Consider the following 23,907-nt stretch of genomic DNA (forward strand, 5'->3'; position numbering starts at 1 on the left):
ACTTTCATTCTTAAAAAGGTCCAGATTTTGGTGACTGATAAATGAATATGGTCACCTTTCTGGTAGGCTTTGTTAAAAGTTTTAGATTTGACTCCAAGAGCAATAAAGCCAAGAAAGTTGTAAATAAGGGGTCAAGAGATGTTCAGATTTGCTTTTCCAAAATATTGCCTCAAGCATACTAATGTGTTGTCTTAGAGTTGTTTGTTTACACATGTTAACCTGCTACACTTTTTGTGAGCAAAGTCTCTCCTTTTATATCCCCTCTGTTACTGGCCCAGCCTCATTTAGGTCTTTAATACTTGATAAAGTTTTGACCTATTCTGAAATATTCAAAGTGTTGTTCCTATTTTTTCCCAGGTTTTTTTTTTTTTTCTGTTCATACTACCTGTACTTTTATTTTCACTTAATATTTAATACACTTATATTGGTAAATATTAGTAAAATAAAATCATGAAGATTTTTAAAAGAACCCCAAAGACTTTTTTTTCTAGAAAAATTAATCTTCTAATTAGAAATACGAAATTAAGGACAATTAAAAATGAGTGAAGCATTAAACTCACCCTTCAGCTTTTTCTTGATGCAAGAAAATGAAAAACAGGAATTTGAACAATTAGATATCAAACAGAGCATTGGGAATTACTTGTTGATGAATATCAATTAGTAGAAGAGTAAAACCTCCAGACTCTGTATTCCACATATTGAGCTATATAGTCTGATATAGTCATGATTTTAGGTAGGGCATTTTGGTTAGTTGTTGGATATTCCTGGCAAGATTTAAATATAATAAAATAAAATGAGGGGAGAGATATTTATAGTGAACAAGATTTCCCTCATTTTCAACAAGATGGAAAGTAATTTATTTTGACAACTTCACTAAGTAAAATAAATAATTGAAATTTTATAAATAACTTTTAGAAAGTCTTCAGTTGCTGTGTCTTTCACAATTTACTCTAAAACCATTTGTGGAATCTGGAAGTTGGGGACATGTTCTTCATGGGCCTAACAAAATATGCTCCGTTCAAAAGGAAAGGATATATATACTAGTGAAACTGCTGAATGTGACTCTGGAAAGCGTGACCTTGCCTCCACCACTCAGGAGCTGGGTGATCCTGGGTAAATTGCTTCACTAAGGCTTTACTAAGACTTAGTTTTCACTTATTTAAAATACAGACAAAATGGTGGCTGTTAAACATGTGTGAGATAAGCTCTAATGACTAAAGGCTGTGCCCGAACAGTGAACAACCTGGGCTCTCTTTTTGATCAGATATTATCAGGAACCACACTTTTTTGTTTTTTGTTTTTGTTTTTGTTTTTGTTTTTGTTTTTTTCATCAGAAGGAATTTTAAATATTCCTTTCTTGGGAAACTCCAAAACTAGATGTGAGAACATTTTCCTATGAGAAACAGGAATCAAGTCAGAGCCACACAGATAGCCCATTCTCTCAGAATAAGTCATTTGTATTTTGCAGAGAATACTGAAGGCGACCAAGGGATATAATAAATCCTTAGAGGGAAGATTAAATATTTCTCATATGTGGAATAAGATCTCTGCAAATGCTAAGAAAGACTGATTCAAAGGGCTCACTTTTGTTGTAGACCAGCTTCAGGAAGGACATTGTTTACTCTTGGAGGAAGATCAGAGGTATAACAGCGATCAGAACATGTACTGAGCTTTTAGCCATATTCAAGGATTTTTACGAATTCTTAGTGAGTAGAAGCTTAAAGATTTATCTGTTGCTTACATAAGAATGTATATAATTTGCTTTAGTGTAACAAGTTCTTCTCAAGGAATTGGTGTACTTCTTTAAAAAGTTATAAGTAGCAGAACCCCCACAGGTATCAATAAATAGGTAAGTCAAGTTTATAGTTACTAGACCTACCAAAAGTCTAGTAAAACATTATGTCTTACTGCTACTAGTATTTTTATTTTGTTGTACTACCAAAGCTTTTTGTGAGGGTTAACTGAGATGTTAAAAGGATTTTGTAAAGATTAAAAGATTATACAAATGTGAAGTGAATAATAATTCTAATGATATCTTGTGCTACCAACTCACTTTCACCATATCATGACATAACATCCTTCACTGTAAAGCTATATTTATTAAAAAATACCAGTGATAAAATTCACTTTGGCCAGTTTTTTCTAATTGGGCTTGAGAGACCCAAGGGATTTTTTTCAATATATATTTTTTGGATCTCTAATTTCTATAAATTATTCAATTTTTATGAAATTTTTTAGTACAAATCCCATGGAGATTTTCTGTGAAGGTATTTCTAGTTAAGAATATAACTCTTATATATGAGAATACACTGGAAACTACAAATGTATTATTTATGTTAAGTTTTTTCTTAACTTGTTCTTTTTGAAATTCTAGCTACCTATTGTTTCAAGAAGGTTGGAATAATACAAAAAAGTAACAAAATGTTACAGGCACTGAAATGCTTATTAATATATAATATGAAGAAACAGAATTTTAAAATGCCTTGAACTGCAGAGGTCACTAAAAGATGCATCTACCAAATATGGTGCCATTAAATTAAAAGATGCAATTAAAATGTTGATGGTGTTACCCACAACATGTAAAATTTACAATGGTTAGCGTTTCTAATATAGTTTCAATGGGGTTATCCAAAGGACAGTGCCCAAACTAAGATTTTAATTATTTTTCTTATATTTTTGCTGTTTAAAGGAAGCTGCAAAATGCACTCATATATAAGCTGCTTAATGTCCAAGTCTAGACAAGTGTTTTCTAGTGGAAAGAATCTGGAATATCATCCCATATGGGATATGTGGTTGTACTGCAGACTTCTTTGGTTGCCTGGTCTAGGCAGTGCTGGTAGTGGTGGTGTATTGGCTGGGGTGAGTAGAAGCCAGAGATGCTGCTAGGCTCCCTATAGAGCACAGGATGCATCCTCCAACAGAGATTTGGCCCAAAGTGTCAATGGTGCCATTGTTTTAGAACCCTGGCCTATCATAATCCTTCTCCTGGGTTTATGTATTCCAGTTCAGCTCTTTAGACATTTTAGTGGACGATAATACCTAGTGCTGGCAAAAATGTCAGAAAAGGGACATTCTCAAATGTTGTTGGTATGAGTATTTATTAAAGTAAATGTTTCCGAGGCAGTTTGCAAGTTTAAAAATCTGTCTCTACTTGCATTTCTACTTTCAAGAAGCATTTCTCAACAACTTTACATAATGGCTATATGTAACTACATCGCAACAAGAACTCTCAGGGCATGCAGTATTATTTATAATACGGAAATATTAGAAACCAATTAGATGTTCATCAATAGGGAAGTGCTCAAATAAATTAGAGCACAATATGGATAATATGCAATGATAAAAATGGTAGGATCGTATATTATAATGAAGAAGGATGAATATGATATATTTCAGGTTACAAATGATTCAGATTTTTTGAATTTGGTTAAATTTATATAAAAGTGTGTGTGCGTGCGCACACACATACGAAAGGTCTGGAAGGATGCAGAGCAAATATTAAGAAAAAGTGTAGTTTGTCGTGAAAAATATGAGTGTGGGATAAAAAATCCACTTGTTACTTTATGTAGTCTTGTGATATTTACATTTCTTTCAAGCTTGGGCAATTTGTGAAATTAAAAAAAATGTAATAAGAATAGGTCACATAATAATAAATATACATAGACATTGTCCATTGTGTAAGGGTTATGTGAGGAATTCACTTTTGAGGAGGTTTTAATAGGCATTTCTTGGTGAAAGGGAATTAAAAGATTGCAGACATAGGAAGAACAATTAGAGGAAGCCACTACAAAGAACTGAGTGGAATTCTGGGCAAACAGAAAAAGAATGGGGGTAGGTGTAATATAGAAACACTCAATTAGAAGGGTTGCGATTTAAATTCAAATGAAAGCTCACATTTCTAAAAGAAAATGCCTTATTTGGATATAGCGTAATTAGTATTTGCCTCAATCAAGCAAATTCTATTCTTCAATACCAACTTGTCTATGGGAAACTTCAATTTGTACTTAAAAGTTAAATTGTTTTCACCAACTCTTTTTTTATATTTGTGTACTTGAATCTAATCGCTTGTGCAATTTTAGTTGAAAGAATTCAGCATTAAAGATTAAAAATATTGAAGAAAGAAATGATTTATGGAAATTATCTTCAGTTTGCAGCTTGCTTTACACAAAGATTTAGAAACCTCTTTTTTGTGGAGCTCAATCTTTCAAAAGCATGGCTAGGGCTTTTTATGTGTAGTTACAATCTTAACGTTCTAAGTGTAGTGATTCGTAGATAGAATCCACAGGGTCATTGGTTCATACTTCAGTATTCTCAGAGCTCCTTAATATTAATGAGTCAACACCTGAGGAAATATTTTCATTTGATCAATGCAGGGAGTGTTGCTGCTCAAATACCTAAATCACTAACACTTATCAGAGTATATTAAAAGCATGAATATTCCTTTGAAACAACATATCTAGGGGTAGAAAAAGCCGCCAGTGCTGATCTCATTCAGTTCTTACTCATTTACATATTGTCTTAAAGGCATTTTACATTATAATCTCAAACCAGACATGCTCTAGGGTTCCATTCATAAAAACAAGCAAATACCATTTGCAGGACCTAGACCCTCTCTGTGGAAGAAATGCAAGGATTTCATGTATGAATGAAAGGTATTGCCATTGTTCTATAAGAGACATCTATTCTGGACTGCAGGTCTTCCCAGATTTGTTTAGAGAAAGTCACGAAGCCAGTCCTATCTCTCACTGAAGCCTAAGCATAACAAAACCACCACTGATAATCTATTTATATTTGAATGTTCACTTAAACATTTTGTCTTTATCCCGTCTTTTTCTTCTATTACGTTTTTATTGCTTTTCTTAAGATATTATACACTTTGTTTAATTTTGGTTAAACTTTCTCTAGCAGAGTGAGCTAGAGACTTTTAACAAATGCCAAGAAGTAACAAACACTCATATTATGATCATATCTTGTTATAGCTAAACAAATGTTATCAGTATCTTCACCAATATTTAAAAAATTAGGATCTATGCTTACACACACACGCGCACACACACACACACACACACACACACACTATATTGGCCAAACATACATTCCCTTGCATACAATTTTTTTGCTGTGCAAACCATGGTTTTAAAATTAGTCGTTATTTTTTAATACAAAAAGCATAGATCAGAGAGCCAAAAATTGTCCTCCAAACGATTGTGCATTTTCCCATTTTAAGTTTAAAGAATGGATGTTTTTCCTAAAACATTTTGCTTTGCTTTTACCATAGCCTTGTTGTGTAGGGCTCCCACTGGTATCTTCATTTTATGTATTAGAAACCCAGGACACAGACCAGTCACATTGCTTAAAAAGGATCTCATGGTGTTTCTTCTTGCCACATTTATTACAATGGTCTTTATTAACAGATTAATTAAAACACAGAGATAATTATTAAAGACATTAAATACTTCTATATTTTGGGGTAACCAAAAGGAGTCAGTTTTATAGTCTAGGGTTCATAGACAAGGCAATGTGAATATTGCTCTGTAAAGTAAATGCAATTTACTGAGTAGAGGGAGGCCAGGAAGTTTGTGCACCACAATGACACTGATTATTGAGCAAGATATGGTCAGTAAATGAAGAAACTCATAGTTCTGTTTGGATGTTTGGATGTAGGGGATGGGTAGCATAATGCACACAGAAAATTACCATGTGCAACAAAACAGGGCATTGAAAGCACTATGGAGGGTTTGAATAAAAAAATGGGCAGAAGACATGAACTGACACTTCTCCATTGAAGACATACAAATGGCTATCAGACACATGAAAAAATGTTCATCATCACTAGCCATTAGGGAGATTCAAATTAAAACCACATTGAGATACCACCTTACACCAGTTAGAATGGCCCAAATTAGCAAGACAGGAAACAACATGTGTTGGAGAGGATGTGGAGAAAGGGGAACCCTCTTACACTGTTGGTGGGAATGCAAGTTGGTGCAGCCACTTTGGAAAACAGTGTGGAGATTCCTCAAGAAATTAAAAATAGAGCTTCCCTATGACCCTGCAATTGCACTACTGGGTATTTACCCCAAAGATACAGATGGAGTGAAAAGAAGGGCCATCTGTACCCCAATGTTTATAGCAGCAATGGCCACGGTCGCCAAACTGTGGGAAGAACCAAGATGCCCTTCAACGGACGAATGGATAAGGAAGATGTGGTCCATATACACTATGGAGTATTATGCCTCCATCAGAAAGGATGAATACCCAACTTTTGTAGCAACATGGACGGGACTGGAAGAGATTATGCTGAGTGAAATAAGTCAAGCAGAGAGAGTCAATTATCATATGGTTTCACTTATTTGTGGAGCATAACAAATAGCATAGAGGATAAGGGGAGATGGAGAGGAGAAGGGAGTTGAGGGAAATTGGAAGGGGAAGTGAACCATGAGAGACTATGGACTCTGAAAAACAATCTGAGGGTTTTGAAGGGGCGGGGGGTGGGAGGTTGGGGTAACCAGGTGGTGGGTATTAGAGAGGGCACGGATTGCGTGGAGCACTGGATGTGGTGCAAAGACAATGAATACTGTTACGCTGAAAAGAAGTAAAAAATTAAAAAAACCAAAAAACAAAAAACAAAACAAAACAGAAGTCTATGGGGGTACATTGGAGAAAGAGATTAGTTACAAAGCTGGAAAATTTTCATCAAGTCCAGTATTAATCAATGATAAGATTTCAGGCAGAACTGTGCACAAGGTGATAGGATTATTGAGTGCAAAGGACCAAGAAAATAATCAAGAACAGCAAATATTCTAAGAAGGATGAAGTTTTTGGAGAAGCTGTTTTGTGGGGTTATTCAGTTTTTTTTGTTTTTTTTAAAAAAAAAAAGGCTGAAAATAGGCTGGGTTCAGCTACATCACTGAAAACTTGACATTCCAGCCTATAGAATTTGACCTATAGGCGAAGGGGAATGTCAGCCATGAAATTAAGAAAGCAGGCCATGGATTCAACTTCATGAATATGAGTTTCAGCTCAGATAGTTACTAGCTGTTAATCAAGCTGTGTAATCACTTAAGCCTCAATTTTTCTGACTTCAAAATGAAATAATTATGCACGTGTGCACACACACATGCGCAACCATTTTTGAATTGTTTTAAGGGTTAGATTAAACGTGCTAAGACATGGAGAAGAGAATGTTTATATTAGTGTCAGGAAAATAACACGGTTTAACATAATGTTGTTTTTTTTTTAATTAATAGTTGCCATTGTTTGAGCTGAGTTTGAGGCAGTTTTATGGACAGGTTAAAACAAAATTGGAGAGAATGGCAGCAGAAAGATTGGTCAATAAGGCAACTGCAAAAGAGGCAAGGCAAAATGAAAAGGTAGCTCCAGTTTCAAGTTCTAACATCAGTATTTATCTGCAGTTCTAGAGCCTTGAGCCAATCACTTAATACTTTGAATCAAATCCCATTTTTTCTTAACTATAAGATGGAATAGATAATAACAATGGGGATGATTTAAGGGGACTGAGTATTAGCTATGAGTAGTAGCTGCTTAATAAATTGTAAATTTAAAAAATTCCTGTTATTAATACTAGAATGTGTGTAAAGGATAGCAATACTTTGATTCTGAAAGTAGAGAAGAAATGAATGAGTTTATGGAGGAAAAACTTGTTAAATAATTAGTGGCAACTAGACTAGGATGTGATAAATTCATGAAATGATGATTCCTGACTATTCTTTCTTTCTTTCTTTTTTTTTTTTTAAAGATTATTTATTTATTTATTTATTTGAGGGAGAGCTCACACACATGCGTGGAGGGAGGGGAAGAGGGAGATAGAGAAGGAGAGAAGCAGACTCCCACTGAACATAAGCCCAGCCCACAGGGCTGGATCCCAGGACCTGAGATCATGAACTGAAGCCGACATCTGACATCAAGAGTCAGATGTTCAACCGACTGAGGCATGCAGGTGCCCCAGATTCTTGACTATTCTTAATAACAGACAGAAGATGATAGTTCTGTTATTTCTGGCATTGTCTTATGAACAATAGTGACCATTTTGTCTGTGCCCTTTGTTTACCTTCAAAGGAAATCGGATAAATTTTGGGTGCTCCTTGCTAGACACCTAAATTCACATTAAGCATCTGCTATAAAGGGGCATGTGGGTGGCTCAGTGTGTTAAGCCTCTGCCTTCAGCTCAGGTCATGATTGGGCTCTCTGCTCAGCGGGGAGTCTGCTTCCTCCTCTCTCCCTGCCTGCCTCTCTGCCTACTTGTGATCTCTGTCTGTCAAATAAATAAATAAAATCTTTAAAAAAAAAAAAAAAAAAAGAATCTGCTGTAAAGCCAAATTTACTTCTTGCCCCATCTACAAATTCCTCTATCTCAGTGAAGATTTGTAGAATGATTATCATGCTCAAATTGATCTCTCCCACATCATATCAATATCACTTATATTTTATTATATGTTGTTTTTTGTTATTTGTTTTGTCTGGCTTTTTCCTCACTGATACTATAGTAGGCAGGGGATAATTCTGATATTTCCTTTGTTCTCCCATCATTCCTATTCCACCCAATTAACCTGGCAAACTTACTTATATGGCTTGGCATCCTTACCTACAAAAATATATCCAAACATAGGATAATGATTTTTTTTTTTTTTTTTTTTGAGAGAGAGAGAGGCAGAGGGGGAGAGGGAAAGTGAGAATCTTAAGTAGGCTCCACATCAGGTGCAGAACGCAACACCATGCTCAGTCTCACAACCCTGAGATCCTGACCTGAGCTGAAATCAAGAGTTGACTAAACCACCTAGGTGCTCCAGGATAATGATTTTCAATTCAGTAGATCTATGTAGATGAGTGTGTGGCAGTATAGTTGTTTCTCAAATGTTGTCCCTTCATTAATAAATCTCAACTCTTCTGTTGTTGGAAGGCATAAGGATCTGATGAGCTTCATGACATCACTTTAGTTTAGTTTGGCTCTTACTATTGCTGGTAATCTTGGCTTATGTGATGGCCTCCACTTAGACAGTATATGTGATTTTCTTGGTGTTTACAGAATTTCCTTTCCATCTTCTATTCTTCAGAGAAGTACAGTCATACCACCATTTCACCTCATCTTTATTCAACCAGTTCTTTTGGTTGTGTATAATTTTGCTTTGACCTGGCAGCCTTCTAGGCAACCCTACAACTTCTATCCATTATGCTATCTAATAATCCTTTCCTTCCCTGCTGTCCAAAAATATTCCAGTAAGCATGCAGTTTGCAGGAAACTCCAAATTCAATTAGATCTAGTCTCTATATTCAGATCTGGCCCAAAGTCAGGGGACATATGTCAAACTCTTATAAAAACTGGCTCATTATACTATGCTCTTATATATCAATGAGACACAAAAATCAACCACACTGGCATTTGATCTAAGATCGGAATGATAATTTTACTCTTACTATATTTCTGATCACATTCTCTACAAACCTTTCAGAGTACTTGTCCACAACTTGTCTTCCAAAAGATAGGGGAGCCCCTGCCTTTTTTTCACTGGCAGCGAAAAGTAAAGCTTTTCATAAAGAACACTGCACTCCTCCAAAGGTCAAAGACTCTTTTTTTTTTTTTTTAAAGATTGTTTATTTATTTACTTGAGAGAGAGCAAGAGAGAGAACACAGAGGGAGATAGAAAGGCAGATTCCCCACTGAGCAGAGAACTTGACACGGGGCTTGATCCCAGGACCCTGAGATCATGATCTGAGCCAAAGTTAGATGTATAACTGACGGAATCAGCCAGGTGCCTCTAGGACTCCTAATTCTAGACCACTATCCCTGGCCAGGGGCATCCATCCTCAGCCCTCTTACAGGGCTACAGCTGGTCCTACTGTCTCTTATCAGAACCACGGAAGTGTCAAACCCAAACTCTTATTGGCCCTTTTTCAAATGTTTGGTGCCCAATATTTCTTTTACTTCACTTCTGAACTAAAGATGTATACTATTTTGGGACAACAGGATATATCTCACTTAACACTGTCGTGCAGCTGAATAATAACATTCACGACATATAGCTGAATAATAACAACAATGACAAATAGTAATAACAGTGACAATAATAATTGATCACTATTAGCACAGAAAACAAGAAATAACTAGAATAAATGAATTCACTTCAATTCAGTAATTAAGGAATTTCTTCTGCTTCTAAAGATACTAAAAAAGATAAACATTGTTCAGTTTTAGAGTAAAACTGAGGTGCCCCATCCATTTCTTAAGTAGCCTGGCCCTCAGGTTAAACATAATGATTATCATACTGAAACTATGGAAGATAAATGGGTTCATTAATTCCAGACAAGGATAGTGTGATGTTATTCATTTAGGCTTCTAGGAAAGTTAGCTGGACTCATTTTTAGATAAGCCCATCTAAAGTCTGTGGACTTCACTATAAGATAATCCAAAGTTATCTTTTCCCTTACATAAGCAAAAGTGGAAAACTATTTCAGGGAACACTTTTCATTTCTTACTTAAGAGAAAAACACTCTTATTTTTCTTGTCTCACTATATTGTCTGCCCACTCCTTTTCATCTTAATTACAAGAATTACTGATCCAAAGAACTTTCACTTGTATAGAACAATATAAGAGATGATCCATTCTATAGAGATGGAACCAGGAAAATCAGAATATATAGAAAGTGTGTATACACAAAATACTCCTATCTGGGCAACAAATGAAAGTATGTGGAAGGGACAACATTCATTCAGTCTATAGTCTCATGTGGTTTGAAAATTTTGGAATTACAATAAACTAACTCTGAAATTGTTTTAGCTGAAATCTAGCCAATGGTTCCTTTTTATATTACTGGATTCATTGGGAGAATTATAAGCAATTTTCTGTCATGGTTAGGAAATACAGCCTCTGAATGCACATTATTTCACCTATACCATTAAAAACTAAGCCTTGGTGAAAATTCTCTGCTTTACCTTTCAAGTCTTTCTCCATTTAGCAGCTTCCTTACAACCATAAAAACACCAGGGAAAAGAGTGAGAAAAAAAAAATTCAAAAAAAGATAGCTAGTTTATGGTCAAAACATCTGGGACAAAGTTGTCCAAAATATTGTCACAGCTCCTCTGTTGACAATTCATTCCATTCTAGAGCCCTGTCAGACCTCCCAGGTTCATTGACAGGCGATTATATTCAGAATGGCTTTGAAAACTTAACAGCACTTAGAAATGCTCTTGAGACATCTAAAAATGTCTTTATTTAGGAAGGAACATATAACACCTGCCAAATTTGTAGGTTTGAAACCACTTCCAATAAGAATTAAAAGGCCCTCTTCCTCACTGAAATGGAACTATCAATATATGACTTGTCTGCTCATGAGAAATAGTGGGTTCTTGTCTCTGACGTCGCAATTTAGTTTAAAATCACTTTCATGATGACAGGGTACATGATGATGATAAAACGATAAAGATGACAGTCTAATCTTCAAAGCTCGCTGATCACTGATAAAAGATTAAATAATGTAAACATCTGAAATTCCAGATTATCAGCTGCTTGGCAAACTCTCAGTATTGAAGTATGCTCAGACACTACTGATAAGTGAGAAATGATTTTCCTGTGTGTTAACGCAGAAACATCTCCTCCTCCAGGAGGGGCAGGTGAACTGTAATACCTCTGAATTTAAGATGTATATATAAATATATTTTTTTCTCTCTGTTGTAATAAATATGTGTAAAATATTATTTAAACGACATACTGTAAAGTGCTGAAAATCATCGTTTTCCCTCAGAGTAATGCCCGATTGTTGTGAATTTTAATCATCCCTTTTTGGAATTCCAACTGATGTTAAATATACGTACAAGAATGATTAGACAGGCTGGTCCTATAAAACTCCAAATAAAGTTGTTTTCTGTGCTAAGCCAACATCTGAAAAGTAAATAACAAATCTATAAATATGTTTGTATGTACTTCACAGAGCAACATTTTCAATGATATATGAAGCGTATTCAGAATTGTATTTCAAATAGTTATGAGATCATCTTCACTTACACTTTGGTGGTGCCATAATATCTATATCCCAATGAGGCTGAAAAGCCAACTACCACAGCGGGGCTGAGATAGCCAAAGATGTAGAAATTCTTGTGCAGAAAGCCCTTGTTGTAGATGACGCCCACAACAATGAGATAGAGGTGGATGCCTTCAATGCACATCCAGGCAAAGGCAGCTAAAAAGAAATAATGCAGCAGCCCAGCGATGATTGAACAGAAGAGCTAGAAATTGAGGAAAAAGAAAGAAACCATAAGCAATGTTTGCTTTCACATTAGCATAACCCAAGATCTTGACTTTCTCCTTAAATTATGCCACTTGCTATAATGCCTGATCACCTTAAAATATCCTCTCATCAAGTGTCCGCTTTTTAGGATGTACCACTTCCAGCTGAGTTTCATCAGTGTGAAGCAACAGTTGTGAAGAAGTCCCGTGATAGAGCTAAGTGACTGTTCTTGTCCAGAGAGTTGTGCTTTTATGCATTTATGTAATGGGAGGAGTTGTGGATTGGTCACATGTACACCATGATATCTTAGCGAATATGTTGTGATTTAAGTTAATTTCTGTTTTGGAGATGCCTTTACTCTCCTTAATTCTGATCATGCTCAAAGAATGAAAATTATTGCTTAAACTGTGCTAAATGAACTCTAATAAGTATCTTGATTATTGTGGCAAACGTTAAGTTTATAAAAGAGATGAACGATGATAGATAGTTTACAAAAATATCCATTATGGAGTCACTTTAAGTTATAAGATCAACAGGTAAATCTGAGATGGATTTCAGTTAAATATTATTTCTTAGTACTTACTTCACACACAGAATTGGAGTTAGGCTTATAAGAAATAACAGAGAAAGAAATACAGTTACCCACTTCTGTAATAATAGAAGTAATAGTACATAAAGCTGGCAAGAGAACACAATATGCCCTTACACACCTACTGCACTAATAAAAAATAGTATAATCCAAGCATAATGAGATTATATACTAAAATATATTGGGGAGTACCATATAATGTTGGGACCAGAGAGAGCGCTAGTGATCAAAATTGGGGAACTACTTTAGTGAGGAACTGAGACTGAAATATGATTTGAAAATGCGAAGAACTTGATAAGTGATAGATCTGAAAATAAACACTCTAAGGAATAGTTTTGGGATAAGGGTAACAGGGAGATGAAACTGAAGGAAGAAACTGGCATTGGAGGATAGTGGGTGGTATATAAAATGGGCAGGTGTTAGACATGCCCCTGCAAAATTAAAAAAAAATAGATGAAGTTTATAGTCTAGGGTATACTATTTAAAATAAATCTTTGGTGGCATCTACTTCAGAAAAAGACCTTGGTAAGTAGGCATTAGTGTCGTTGTTTGACAGATTTCTAATAGGGATGGAAATATGGAGGAAATATAATGTCTTGTGGCCCCGAGGATACACTTCTCCAGTCTCTATCTGCATGCAAGGCAACTGACCTAGAGCTCTAGCTGCTGTGTTCATCTTTCCCACAGGCTGCTGCTACACAGAGGAGTCCTCTGCCACGTGACTCTGGCTCAAGGTCTTCTCAAAGGACTCCTTGCAACCACGCTGAGCTTTCCTGAGAACCATACTGTTGTGTCAAATGCTTCCACCCACACTTGTCTTTTCTTCCTTCTCTCCTTTACTCGGGGTCAGGCCTGCATCTCAGTGAGATGCTCTCCAAGTCCCTCTCTTCCCATGATCTCCAGCCATTTTGCCTGATTAATTTATTGCACGTTGAATCCCACTTGAATGTCTGCTTCTAGGAGGACCCAGAGTAACAAATATAGGAATTGTTTGGTAAGGTCCTCCATCAGTAACGGGGGGGAGAAATAGGTAGTTAGGAAAGTGCAGTGACTAGGTGGAGCCAACCCGTTACATTTCAACCTGTGAACCCACTGCTTTTATAGTCAGTCCTGTGTTAAGACAAACTTTTTATTTCTCATTCTCTTTGTCCCATCTGCCTCTGTTTAATGCCCGCATAAAAAAAACAACCAAAAAAAGGCTATTTCTTCAGTTTGTTGCTAAATTTTCATTTGTCCCAATGATTCATCGTAACAAGGGACATCGTGCTTCATGGAATTGTGACAGACAGGTTTTAGATATGGCAGCGTTAGCAAACTTGGAAAAGACTTAGGAACAAAGTAGATGGTACGTTTGCCCATTAAGCTCTTAATTATAATTCATGATTCTATGACATATATATTTAGGAAAGTACAAATTTAGAAAACAAAATAGAGAGTAAGAGAGATCTACATACCTTATTAGTATTTGTATTGATCCCAACAAGAAAAACTAGTTCAGCAAGGAACAGGTTACAGCAGAGATTTTTGTGAATTGTTGTTCTGGTGCTTTGAATTTCACTGAAGAACCAGAAGGTAAAAATGCATATGGAAAGGCAAATCAGTGAAATAATTATTCCTAGTTGAGTGATCCTTGTAAGAATATTATAATCTTTAATACCCTAAGGGAAAATAATAATAAAGCTGTTAAGAGAATAACTCAGTAACTTGTCAAAGGAACTACAACATATAATGAACTTCTTTTTTTGGTGAAACATTAATCAAAATGTTCATAAAATGTAAAAATACAAATGTGCATTTAGATGAGAAAAATTCTGTGCCTTTGAAAATGCTCAATATTCAGAGAAATCTGATATAAATCATGTAGCACTTTAAAAGTTCTGTAATTAGTGCTTTTTTTCCTGGGCATAGTATATATTAGTATATGGTTTAACAATGTTATCGTCATCAGTTTCCTGATATTAGAAAGGCAATTCATTATTGTAATGTGAAAATGGTTAATTAAAACAGATTTATCAGTGGTAATAACAAGCTTATTTCTAGGCAGCAATTCATCTAAAAACACATTAAACAAAGGTATCAGAAATGCTGAATATATAGAATATCAAAATAGTCAAGTTGAGAGACTTTGAAATGGGAAAAGTTGGTTTTATTCTAACCAGATGAATATTTATATCTTATATAGAGAGCAGAGGCTTCTTTGCTTACTTAACATTCAGGAAAAAAATCTTTATCACTGACATTATGGTTAGGCAGATTTATTTGGTCACTTTATATATTTGATAGATTCTCAGTAGACATGGAAATGAACTTGTAATTTAACGAAGATTATGATACAGTGATATCAAATAAGAAACGCTGTAGTGTAAAAGAAAGATATTACTGATGTGAAATCCATAGCATGGACCTATTCGCTGTAGAAGAGATCTGTGTTTAAAAACCTTGTACAGTTCTACATTATTAAAACATTGTAATAGTTATAAATATGCTAATACTTATTGACCAGGTTTCAAATATTTTTTAACTAATTTGTAATTGGTAAAAATAAACTTTCAATACAAAGGCAATGGCCTTTAGAGACCATGATACATTAAAATGTATAAGTGGTTTTTAAAAGCAACATTAAAAGTTAAGAGTCAGTGGATAGGTATTTAATGCACAACCCACCAGCTATCATAGACTAGATAAGTCCCAGGCAAAAAATTACCTAAAATCCAGTCTAAATATGTCAAATAAGACAGGTAAGAAAACAAAGACTAAAAAAAGATAGTTTGGAGGTTTTATCAGCTAAATATATTTGCACCCAAAGAAACATAAAAAATTAATTCTCTTGACTGATATAAACACACATAAAAAGAAAACAAGCAGGTTTATAAATATGAAATGATGGAAAATTGTCTTACGATGGAAGAACCAGAAGACATCAGAATTGCAAAATGTGTCAGGTGATTACAGCGGCACGAGGTGTGGGTCTCATTTGAGGACATGAGCTCGCAGCCCTCCAAAGACCAGTTGCCATTCATGGTATCAGGCGAGTAGTTCCAAAATGCACATTGACTCCTATACTTATCTGTGGTCTGAAAAAGAGACATTTTACTGATGGAAAAAAGAGAAAGAGTTATACATATAGTATCACATTTCTCATATTTGAAATACCATTTTGCATATCAATATAATTACAACCATGCCTAAAACGTACAACACAAAATCAATGCTAATAAATGAGTGCTGGTGTTCTGTGGAAGAACTGAAGTTATTGCAACAATGCTATACTTTATCAATTCCTGTTCCACAAAGTTGTGAGAATTATGTATTATCAAATGAGATCATTTAGCATAGTGCAAGACACCTAATTACCATACGATCTTTATTTGATAAATGTTTACAGAGAATACACTGGATATTAGTCATTGACCCAAGTACTAAAACAAAACAGAAAAAGCATGTGTGCCGCTGATTTTAGATTCTCATGAGATGAGAAATTATTAAAAAAGAAAAATAAACCAGGGGAAGGAGAAAGTAGTTGAGACTGGTCAGAGGAGGCCTTTCGTAGGAGATGATATTAAAGGAAATATCTCAACGAAGTTAGAGAGAGAGAGAGTAAACCCTAAGACTTGGGAACAGAAGGTTCTGTATGGAATGGGAAATAGAAAAGCTCTGAGACTGGATAGGAATCTTCCAGAAACCCTGGAAACCAGTATAGTTTGGGAATGAGATAATGAGCAGTTGAAGACAAGATCAGAGATAGGGTCTGCTTGCATAGACTGCAGGACGGTTGTTTTATAGATAGACTTCTCTTTACCACATATTTATATTAAGTGACCATAGCATAATATTATGAAAACTACTTTTAATATTCCTTTGAGGTAATGAAGAACTATATACTAATTGGTGAAATTGCAAATAAATTCAGGAAACTGAAGGTGTTAGCTTCTATTTTTTTTTTAGGAAAACAATGGGATCCAGAATTTATTCTCAGAATAAATTATTCATGGGAAACCATGAATTAGGTAGGTCTGTTGTCAAAAGAAAACGATAAAATTTCATAGTGGTTGTTAATTTGAATGGGAAAAAGATTTGAACAGAGAGGAAGATTAAGGATAATCAAGTTTTCACATGAATTTTGGTGAAGAATTTTTATCTAAATGTGTGTTGTATCTTGTTTCGTGATTGTATCAGAGACTGGTGAAGTAGGTTGTTATATTTTTTCCAAGTGCAACCTATATTTAGGAGAAAAACAGTCCTAGGTATATGTATATCCAACTCATGACTAAGAACCAAGGCGTGAAATGTATTCACTTAAAAGATGTAAATTTGGAGTTACTACTTTGCTAGGCAAAGATAAGAATTAGAAATATATTGGAAGAAAATTATCACTGACTTGGAATCAGTGACTTGGTGTCGTGACTTGGCATCTCTTTAGCTGCCACTAGCAAAAAATGCAGAAAACCCATCAGAGCATGTGAAAGAACAATGTTTTGATTCTAGTGTCAGAAGGTCAGTTGGCAACTAAAAATATCTAAGTTTCCTTTCCATTCTTAAAACATTTCACACCCTCTTCTGAACATAATGCCTACTAATGTTTAGGTTTGAGCTACTATTTTCTTGGATCTTCTATGCCTTTAGCTTCTCTCTACATTAGATGTCTTTACAGTGACACATTTGTATTGTGTGTCAGCATATCTGTTCTTTTAGTCCTCTTCTTCCCCCATAAATGTGCAAATACAATTGTCCAGCTTCAAGGCTCTCCAAATGGAGCATCCAAAGTACTCTTTCATCGTGTACTAGGACTGAAATTCTGTTGAAAATCCAAGAAACCATCAACCGTAAAAGAGCAGTAAATGATCTACGATCTTAAGTTTCACATTCATTTTTAGGTATATAAAAAAACCAAATACTTAGTACTTTCTAATGTTTATTATGATGGAGTTTTAATTACATATGAGCTTGAAAAAGATTTTGAATAACAGTAAAGGAATAAAAAGGTCTCCGCTAATTTCTTTATGAAATACTGTAAACTTCTCTGTGATTATATTTTAATCAGCATTTAAGTCCCTGCAAATATTATTTTAAATGGCAATTAGTAATCAAACAACTCTGTCATTACACAAATGACATTTATCTCTTTGGCTCTGATACATTTTTATAACTCATTACTAAAAGGTATGGAGACTTCCAAAGTGAACAATGTAATGAAAAATAAAATTGAAATATAGATTAATTTAAGAAAATCAAATGTGCAGAGTTCCTTGATATTTACTAGAAAGATAACAGAGCATGAAAAGTGCAAAAATATTTTATAGGAAAATTAGTTGAAACTACTTTACTCTTTTAATTTTTAAACTCAAGAATTCACATACAATTAAAGTGACACAATGAAAAAAAGTTCATGGTTCACACTCATAACCACTAGTTACTAGAAAAACAGCTTACCTTCATATGACTTAATGTAAATGTTATTTTTTCAAGTTCATACAGCATGGGTGGGTTTGAGCTAATTGAGACTGAAATCACTGAAGAAATGACTCTTTCCTCCTCTTCAGAATTATCAGAACTTTGAGGTTCCAATATGAAGTTGTCAGATGATGAAAACAAGGGACCGATACTCTTATAATATAAAAATGCAACTGCAACATTGCCTATCAATCAAATAAGTGTATTTAGTGAAATTCTTATAAAACAAAAATATATTTAGGCTCTCAAAATAAACATAAAAATTGAACAAAGTTTTTTACTTTAAGGAAATCATATGTCTACCTAGAAACTAAAATGTGGATCATAATAAGTGCATGTCTATATAATCAAATCATACTAAGACATAGTCCCTGACCTCCATGACTCTGAAACTAATCATGGACAGTAGCATCCCATTTGAACAACCTATATCTAGGAGAAAAACAGTTCTAGATAAATGTATATCCAACTCATGACTAAGAACCAAGGTGTGAAATGTATTCACTTAAAAGATTAAAATTTGGAGTTACTACTTTGCTAGGCAAAGATGGGAATTAGCAATATATTGGAAGAAAATTATCACTGACTTGGGGTATTAAGGAAGTTGAGAATTAAACAAGTTTTATTTTATTTTATTTTTTATTTGTTTTTATTTTTATTTATTTATTTTTTTTAAACAAGTTTTAGATGCCACTGAGTTCCACTTCATGCCGACTGAAATGTTTCCTATTTAACACTGATGACATATAGTTACATAGTTACGCAGTCTCAAGGTAAGAAATTTACTGCCTTGGCAGACAGCTATTTATCTGTGCCCCCTGACCCTCCTCAAATGCAGTAAATCAGCATATAACCCAGGACTAGAAATGCAATCTGATCAGTACAGATGATCATGTGACTATTTTTCCCTTAGCCTAGACATTACCCCTATATCAATGGATCTCAAATTGTCTTGGTTTTTGAAGCAGCTCATTATTACTGATATTAAGTATGTGAACAACTCAAAATCTAGATCTATTGTCTTTTTAAAATTCCTGTCACCATTTAGGTCATACACCTTCTCTATCTGTTGTACAGAATTACGGACACAGAATGTACAACTTCACATTCAGAATTTACTCTTGGAATCAAAAATTCCGGTTTCAATCATTGTTCCTACTTGTGTGGCTATGGATAAACTGCTCGGATCTTCAGCTTCTTCACTTGTAAAATGATAATAGTAATATTCACTCTAGCTACTTAATGGGCTAAGGTGGAAACCAAATTAAATAATATATGAGTCTTTTATAAAATTTAAGGTGCTATATTAATAGGACTATTGTTAAGTTTTAAACTAGAAATATTATAAATTTACTTTAGATTACTGACAACTTATAAAGAACTCTTTTATATTTGGTCCCTCAAATTTGGGAGACCAGAATAATGTGAAAGGCATAAATTCATCAAAACCATAAATACAAATGTGGTTGTATCATAAGAGACAAAGAACTGTGCCCTCTAGCGGCCATCTTGCATCACTGCGAGTGTGCACCTAATCTCAACAGGTCTGCCCAGAACCCGGGAGCGTCAACTCTAGTTCTGGGCCTGGTCTCATTTCCGCTACAGCAAGGTGAAAGAAACCACCACGAACCAAGAGAAACTTGTCAAACTGCTCAAGTGCACATTGCTCGCCCAAAGAGGAGGGTGGTCCATAGAATAGCGCCAGGAGATGATAAAAAAAACCCTCAGTTCTTAAAGAAGTTAGGGGTAAGCAATATCTGTGATACTGAAGACGTATGTTCACACACTAAGGAACAGTGATCCACTTTAACAAGCCTCAAGTGCAGGCATTCTTGGCAGCGAACACTTTCACCATCACAGGCCAGGCTGAGACAAAGCTGCTGACAGAAATGCTACCCGGTATGTTAAAACATCTTGGTGCAGACAGTCTGAGCAGCTTAAGAAGATCCGTTAAAACTCTGCCCACACAATCTGTGGATGGAGGAGAACCACTTGCTACTGGAGAGGAGGAGGAAGGTAAAGTTCCAGATCTTGTGGAGAATTTTGAGGAAGCTTCCAAGAATGAAGCAAATTTAACTGAGTCAACTTCTGAAGATGATAAAACTCAAAGAAGTTACTGGGAGCTGCTACTCCCAGTAGCAGGACTGGTTTTTAAAATTCTGTTCATGTCTCTGAGAAAATCCAGATTTCTAATATTTCTGAGCCCAGGCCCCTTGGACACAGCAACTCTTTTCAGTGTTTGCTTAGACACAATTTGTTCTTTGAAGCTAATTAAGCTGAAGAAGCCTGGGAATAACGTTTGAAACAAGGTTAATGAAAACGAGAAAAAGCAAACAAACAAAACAAAACCAACCCAAAACAAAGAACTGTGATGCAAATCTGAGTCCTTCCACATGACACACATCACACTAATAAATAATATTTTTTGATACTGCTGTGGTTATATGAACTAGAAATTGCCTAAATGCATCATGATTCATATTTTCCATTGTCTTTAAAAAAGGTATCACGAAAAACATCGCTAAGAGATTGCTGAAATCTATGTATATTAGATAAGAGCATTTTCCTCAACCGCCAGTTTAAGAAAAGTTTTATCAAAGAAAGAAATGAAGTTATTATAACATGGTTTGGCTAGTGACATTATGAAGACTCCCTGTGATGAGAACGAGCCCAGTCTTTGCCATGGACAGGCCAGGGCCTGAAGCAGGATCTGAAAACCTTTCAGGTCAACTTGACTCAGTCCAGTGTATGAACCAGTTCATATCACGGCGCCTTCTCAGAAGGAGATGCAGTAGGAGATGGTCCAAAATCAAACAAAACCCCCAAAAGATAAAATAGATCTCTTAAGTCTACTAATCACTCCTATCTTTTCTCAAGGAAAATATTTAACATCAAATTTTTGACTTTGGGTAAAATGTGATTCTTGTTGCATAGAATACTACAAAATCCCTTCTTAGTTCGGTTCTGAGTCTTGTTTCAGTATTTGTCCATTCTCGTCATTTGAACCTCTTCTAATTCCCATGACTTCTCACTAATTCTTGGCCTGATTTAGCTTTTAACTCTCTTATCAGATATGTATCTTCATTCAGTAAATGAGGGATTTATTTGCTAATGACCAGAAATAAAATTCAATCTATTAAAAAAGATTAAAAATCCACCTGTTCTTCCATGGACCTCCCTTATTTTCCTAATAATGACACTATACACATTTTTAACTTGAAGCCTGTGTTTTATTAATGATTTTTTTTTTTTAAATGAATAATCACATGTAGACACCATAAAGCAGATTTTATCAGTTTGTTAGACTTGCCTTTATTTGTAAGATACAACCTTAAGGGGGAGCCTGAGTGGCTCAGTGGGTTACAGCCTCCTCCTTCAGTTTAGGTCATGATCTCAGGGTCCTGGGATCGAGCCCCTCATGGAGCCCCTCATCAAGCCCCTTATCGAGCCCCGCATTGAGCCTCGCATCGAGCCCCGCATCGGGCTCTCTACTTAGCGGAGACCCTGCTTCCTCCTCTCTCTCTCTCTCTGCCTGCCTTTCTCCCTATTTGTGATCTCTGTCTGACAAATAAATAAATAAATAGAATCTTTAAAAGAATAAAAAAGACACAACCTTAAGGAAGTCAAATTTTCTATGTTTTCTTAACAGCTGACATTACGGTCACTTTCAAGTGTCAGAGTTTGCACGCATGATCTTCAAATATAACAAGGCTATCATACATTCAGACGGGATCTCTTTGAGAAATTAATTCTGTCAGTATAATGAGTATTTTCAGTGGTTTTATTCTCAACTTCTGAACACTACTCAAATTGTCTTAGAAATTTCAACAATTTAACACAGTCTTTGGATTTGCTCCTAAATAGTTATACGTATGCATGGTTAATCAGAATATGATGTAATAGAGTAAGAGCCTTGGATTCAATGGTAGTATGGTTTAGTTATTTTTTCTTTGTTTTGTGGCCATCTGTTTCTTACTATTGTATAAAAATGACAAGAAAGAATGAAGGGGATAATATCAATTGGTTAGGGAAAAAATCCCACATTAATGTTGTGCAAAAATTTTTTTAAAGAATGTTCTTCTGAGAATGATGTGCAGAATATTAAAAAAAATAAAGACAATATAGCCATTTATGAAATGATTTCTATACTAGAGATCATACTGTGTTATTATATATACTTTTCACTTACATTTATGACAACCTACATATTCTTTGAGAATCTATTATAATTCATGTTTCACTTAGGTAGTATATTTTGACCTATTTGAAAATGATAACAATTCTGTTGGCAGAGATTTTTTTTTCCTAAGTGCATTGCATTAAAAGACCACATAAATGGCTAAAATAGCTGCTTCCTTGTCCTTGATTAGGTGACAAAGAAAAGCTGGTCAAGGTTGATTTCTTTGTTAACTTCCTCCCTTCTAGTACTGGCTCTGTATTATTTGTTGATGTGCATGGAGAAAAATCCATTAACTTCATTGTGCCTTCGTTCCATTATCCATAAAGTGAGGAAATTAGGGTAGGTAATCATCAAGTTGCCTGCTAGTATTAGCATTCCATTTCCCAAGAAATCCTCCCTTTAGATGATAAGTTTACAGTAAAAAGATAAGAAATGGCAAGTGGAAAAGAAATTGAGGCCAAAAACACTAACTTTCTGTCTTCAGGGACATTGTCTTCCTCACACAATTATAAATTCAGCCTCCCAATGAGTAATATGAAGGGTTACTGAAGAAGAAATAGTAAAAGAATCCTATGCAAATTATAGCACCTATAATTTCTATAAAAGATGGAATAAAATCACAACTCCTTTATATATTCCAGTAGAATCTCAACAATATCAGACAGCTTCAGAAATTGGGTACAAGACAAGAAGGCTATAGGTATCATCAGCTAAAATTCTCACCATGTATTGACATCAGACTGAAAATCTCAAGCACAAAGACAGAAATCCTGTGTATAAACATCAAATGTGTTCTCTAGGAAACCACACGTTATATGTACATCAGATACAATCAAAGGCACGATAAGTATTTATTGCAAATTACCGACATATTGAATATAAAACTATTGGAGTCTTACCATTGGAATCATATGCAGCTTTCCTCTTTGGAAATACCTTTACATAATTTCCATCCACATTCATATAGGGATGAGTATGTTTGAGGTGATATGAATCAAAAAAGAAAGTTTTGAGAGCTGAAATAAAACCATTAAAATCATAAATTTTCTGAAGTTACTTTAATCAGGTTATTTGTTTAATGAGGGACAATTTTATCCATCATTGTTATGTTTTATCCATCATTATTGTATTTCAACTTTTTTGGCAAGTAGAATGAGCATATTCTGAACATGCTTAGATGTTGGATCTTAAAAATCTGATTCAGGTTTTAACTTTTTTTATTTCACTATATCACTCATGTTTTAATTTAATCTTTGTTGGATTAAGTAAAAGACAAAATACATATGTACCCAAGGGAGCTATAAATTATAATTACTAAATCAAAGACAAGCAACCACCATGTCTTAGAGGATGGTATCTATAATAAAATTGACCATATGGGGAATGATTGAATTAAATTCTTGGATGATAATTTCCTTATTTGGGGTAGCTCACCTTTTTTATT

At 34.9% G+C, this 23,907-nt stretch overlaps 2 protein-coding genes across 2 annotated transcripts in view; one reads left to right on the forward strand and one right to left on the reverse strand.

Moving 5' to 3' along the window:
- The window catches only part of ADGRL4 (adhesion G protein-coupled receptor L4), a 108,486-nt gene that overhangs the window by 18,382 nt on the left and 66,197 nt on the right, over positions 1 to 23,907 (reverse strand). Inside the window, exons 8-13 of the mRNA XM_032870189.1 lie at positions 23,363 to 23,479; positions 18,263 to 18,468; positions 15,733 to 15,906; positions 14,287 to 14,490; positions 12,021 to 12,241; positions 11,831 to 11,897 (exon numbers count right to left, since the gene is read on the reverse strand). Coding sequence (XP_032726080.1) covers positions 11,831 to 11,897; positions 12,021 to 12,241; positions 14,287 to 14,490; positions 15,733 to 15,906; positions 18,263 to 18,468; positions 23,363 to 23,479 — 989 coding nt within the window. The remainder of the gene's footprint in view (positions 1 to 11,830; positions 11,898 to 12,020; positions 12,242 to 14,286; positions 14,491 to 15,732; positions 15,907 to 18,262; positions 18,469 to 23,362; positions 23,480 to 23,907) is intronic.
- Positions 19,023 to 20,586, forward strand: LOC116875084 (transcription factor BTF3-like). Its single transcript, XM_032870289.1, has 2 exons — positions 19,023 to 19,056; positions 20,075 to 20,586. The coding sequence occupies exons 1-2, from the start codon at positions 19,023 to 19,025 to the stop codon at positions 20,584 to 20,586; spliced, it is 546 nt and encodes a 181-aa protein (XP_032726180.1).

The sequence above is a fragment of the Lontra canadensis genome, unplaced genomic scaffold (genome assembly GCF_010015895.1).
Source record: "Lontra canadensis isolate GAN:19392208 unplaced genomic scaffold, GSC_riverotter_1.0 scaffold40, whole genome shotgun sequence".
Taxonomy (NCBI): Eukaryota; Metazoa; Chordata; class Mammalia; order Carnivora; family Mustelidae; genus Lontra; species Lontra canadensis.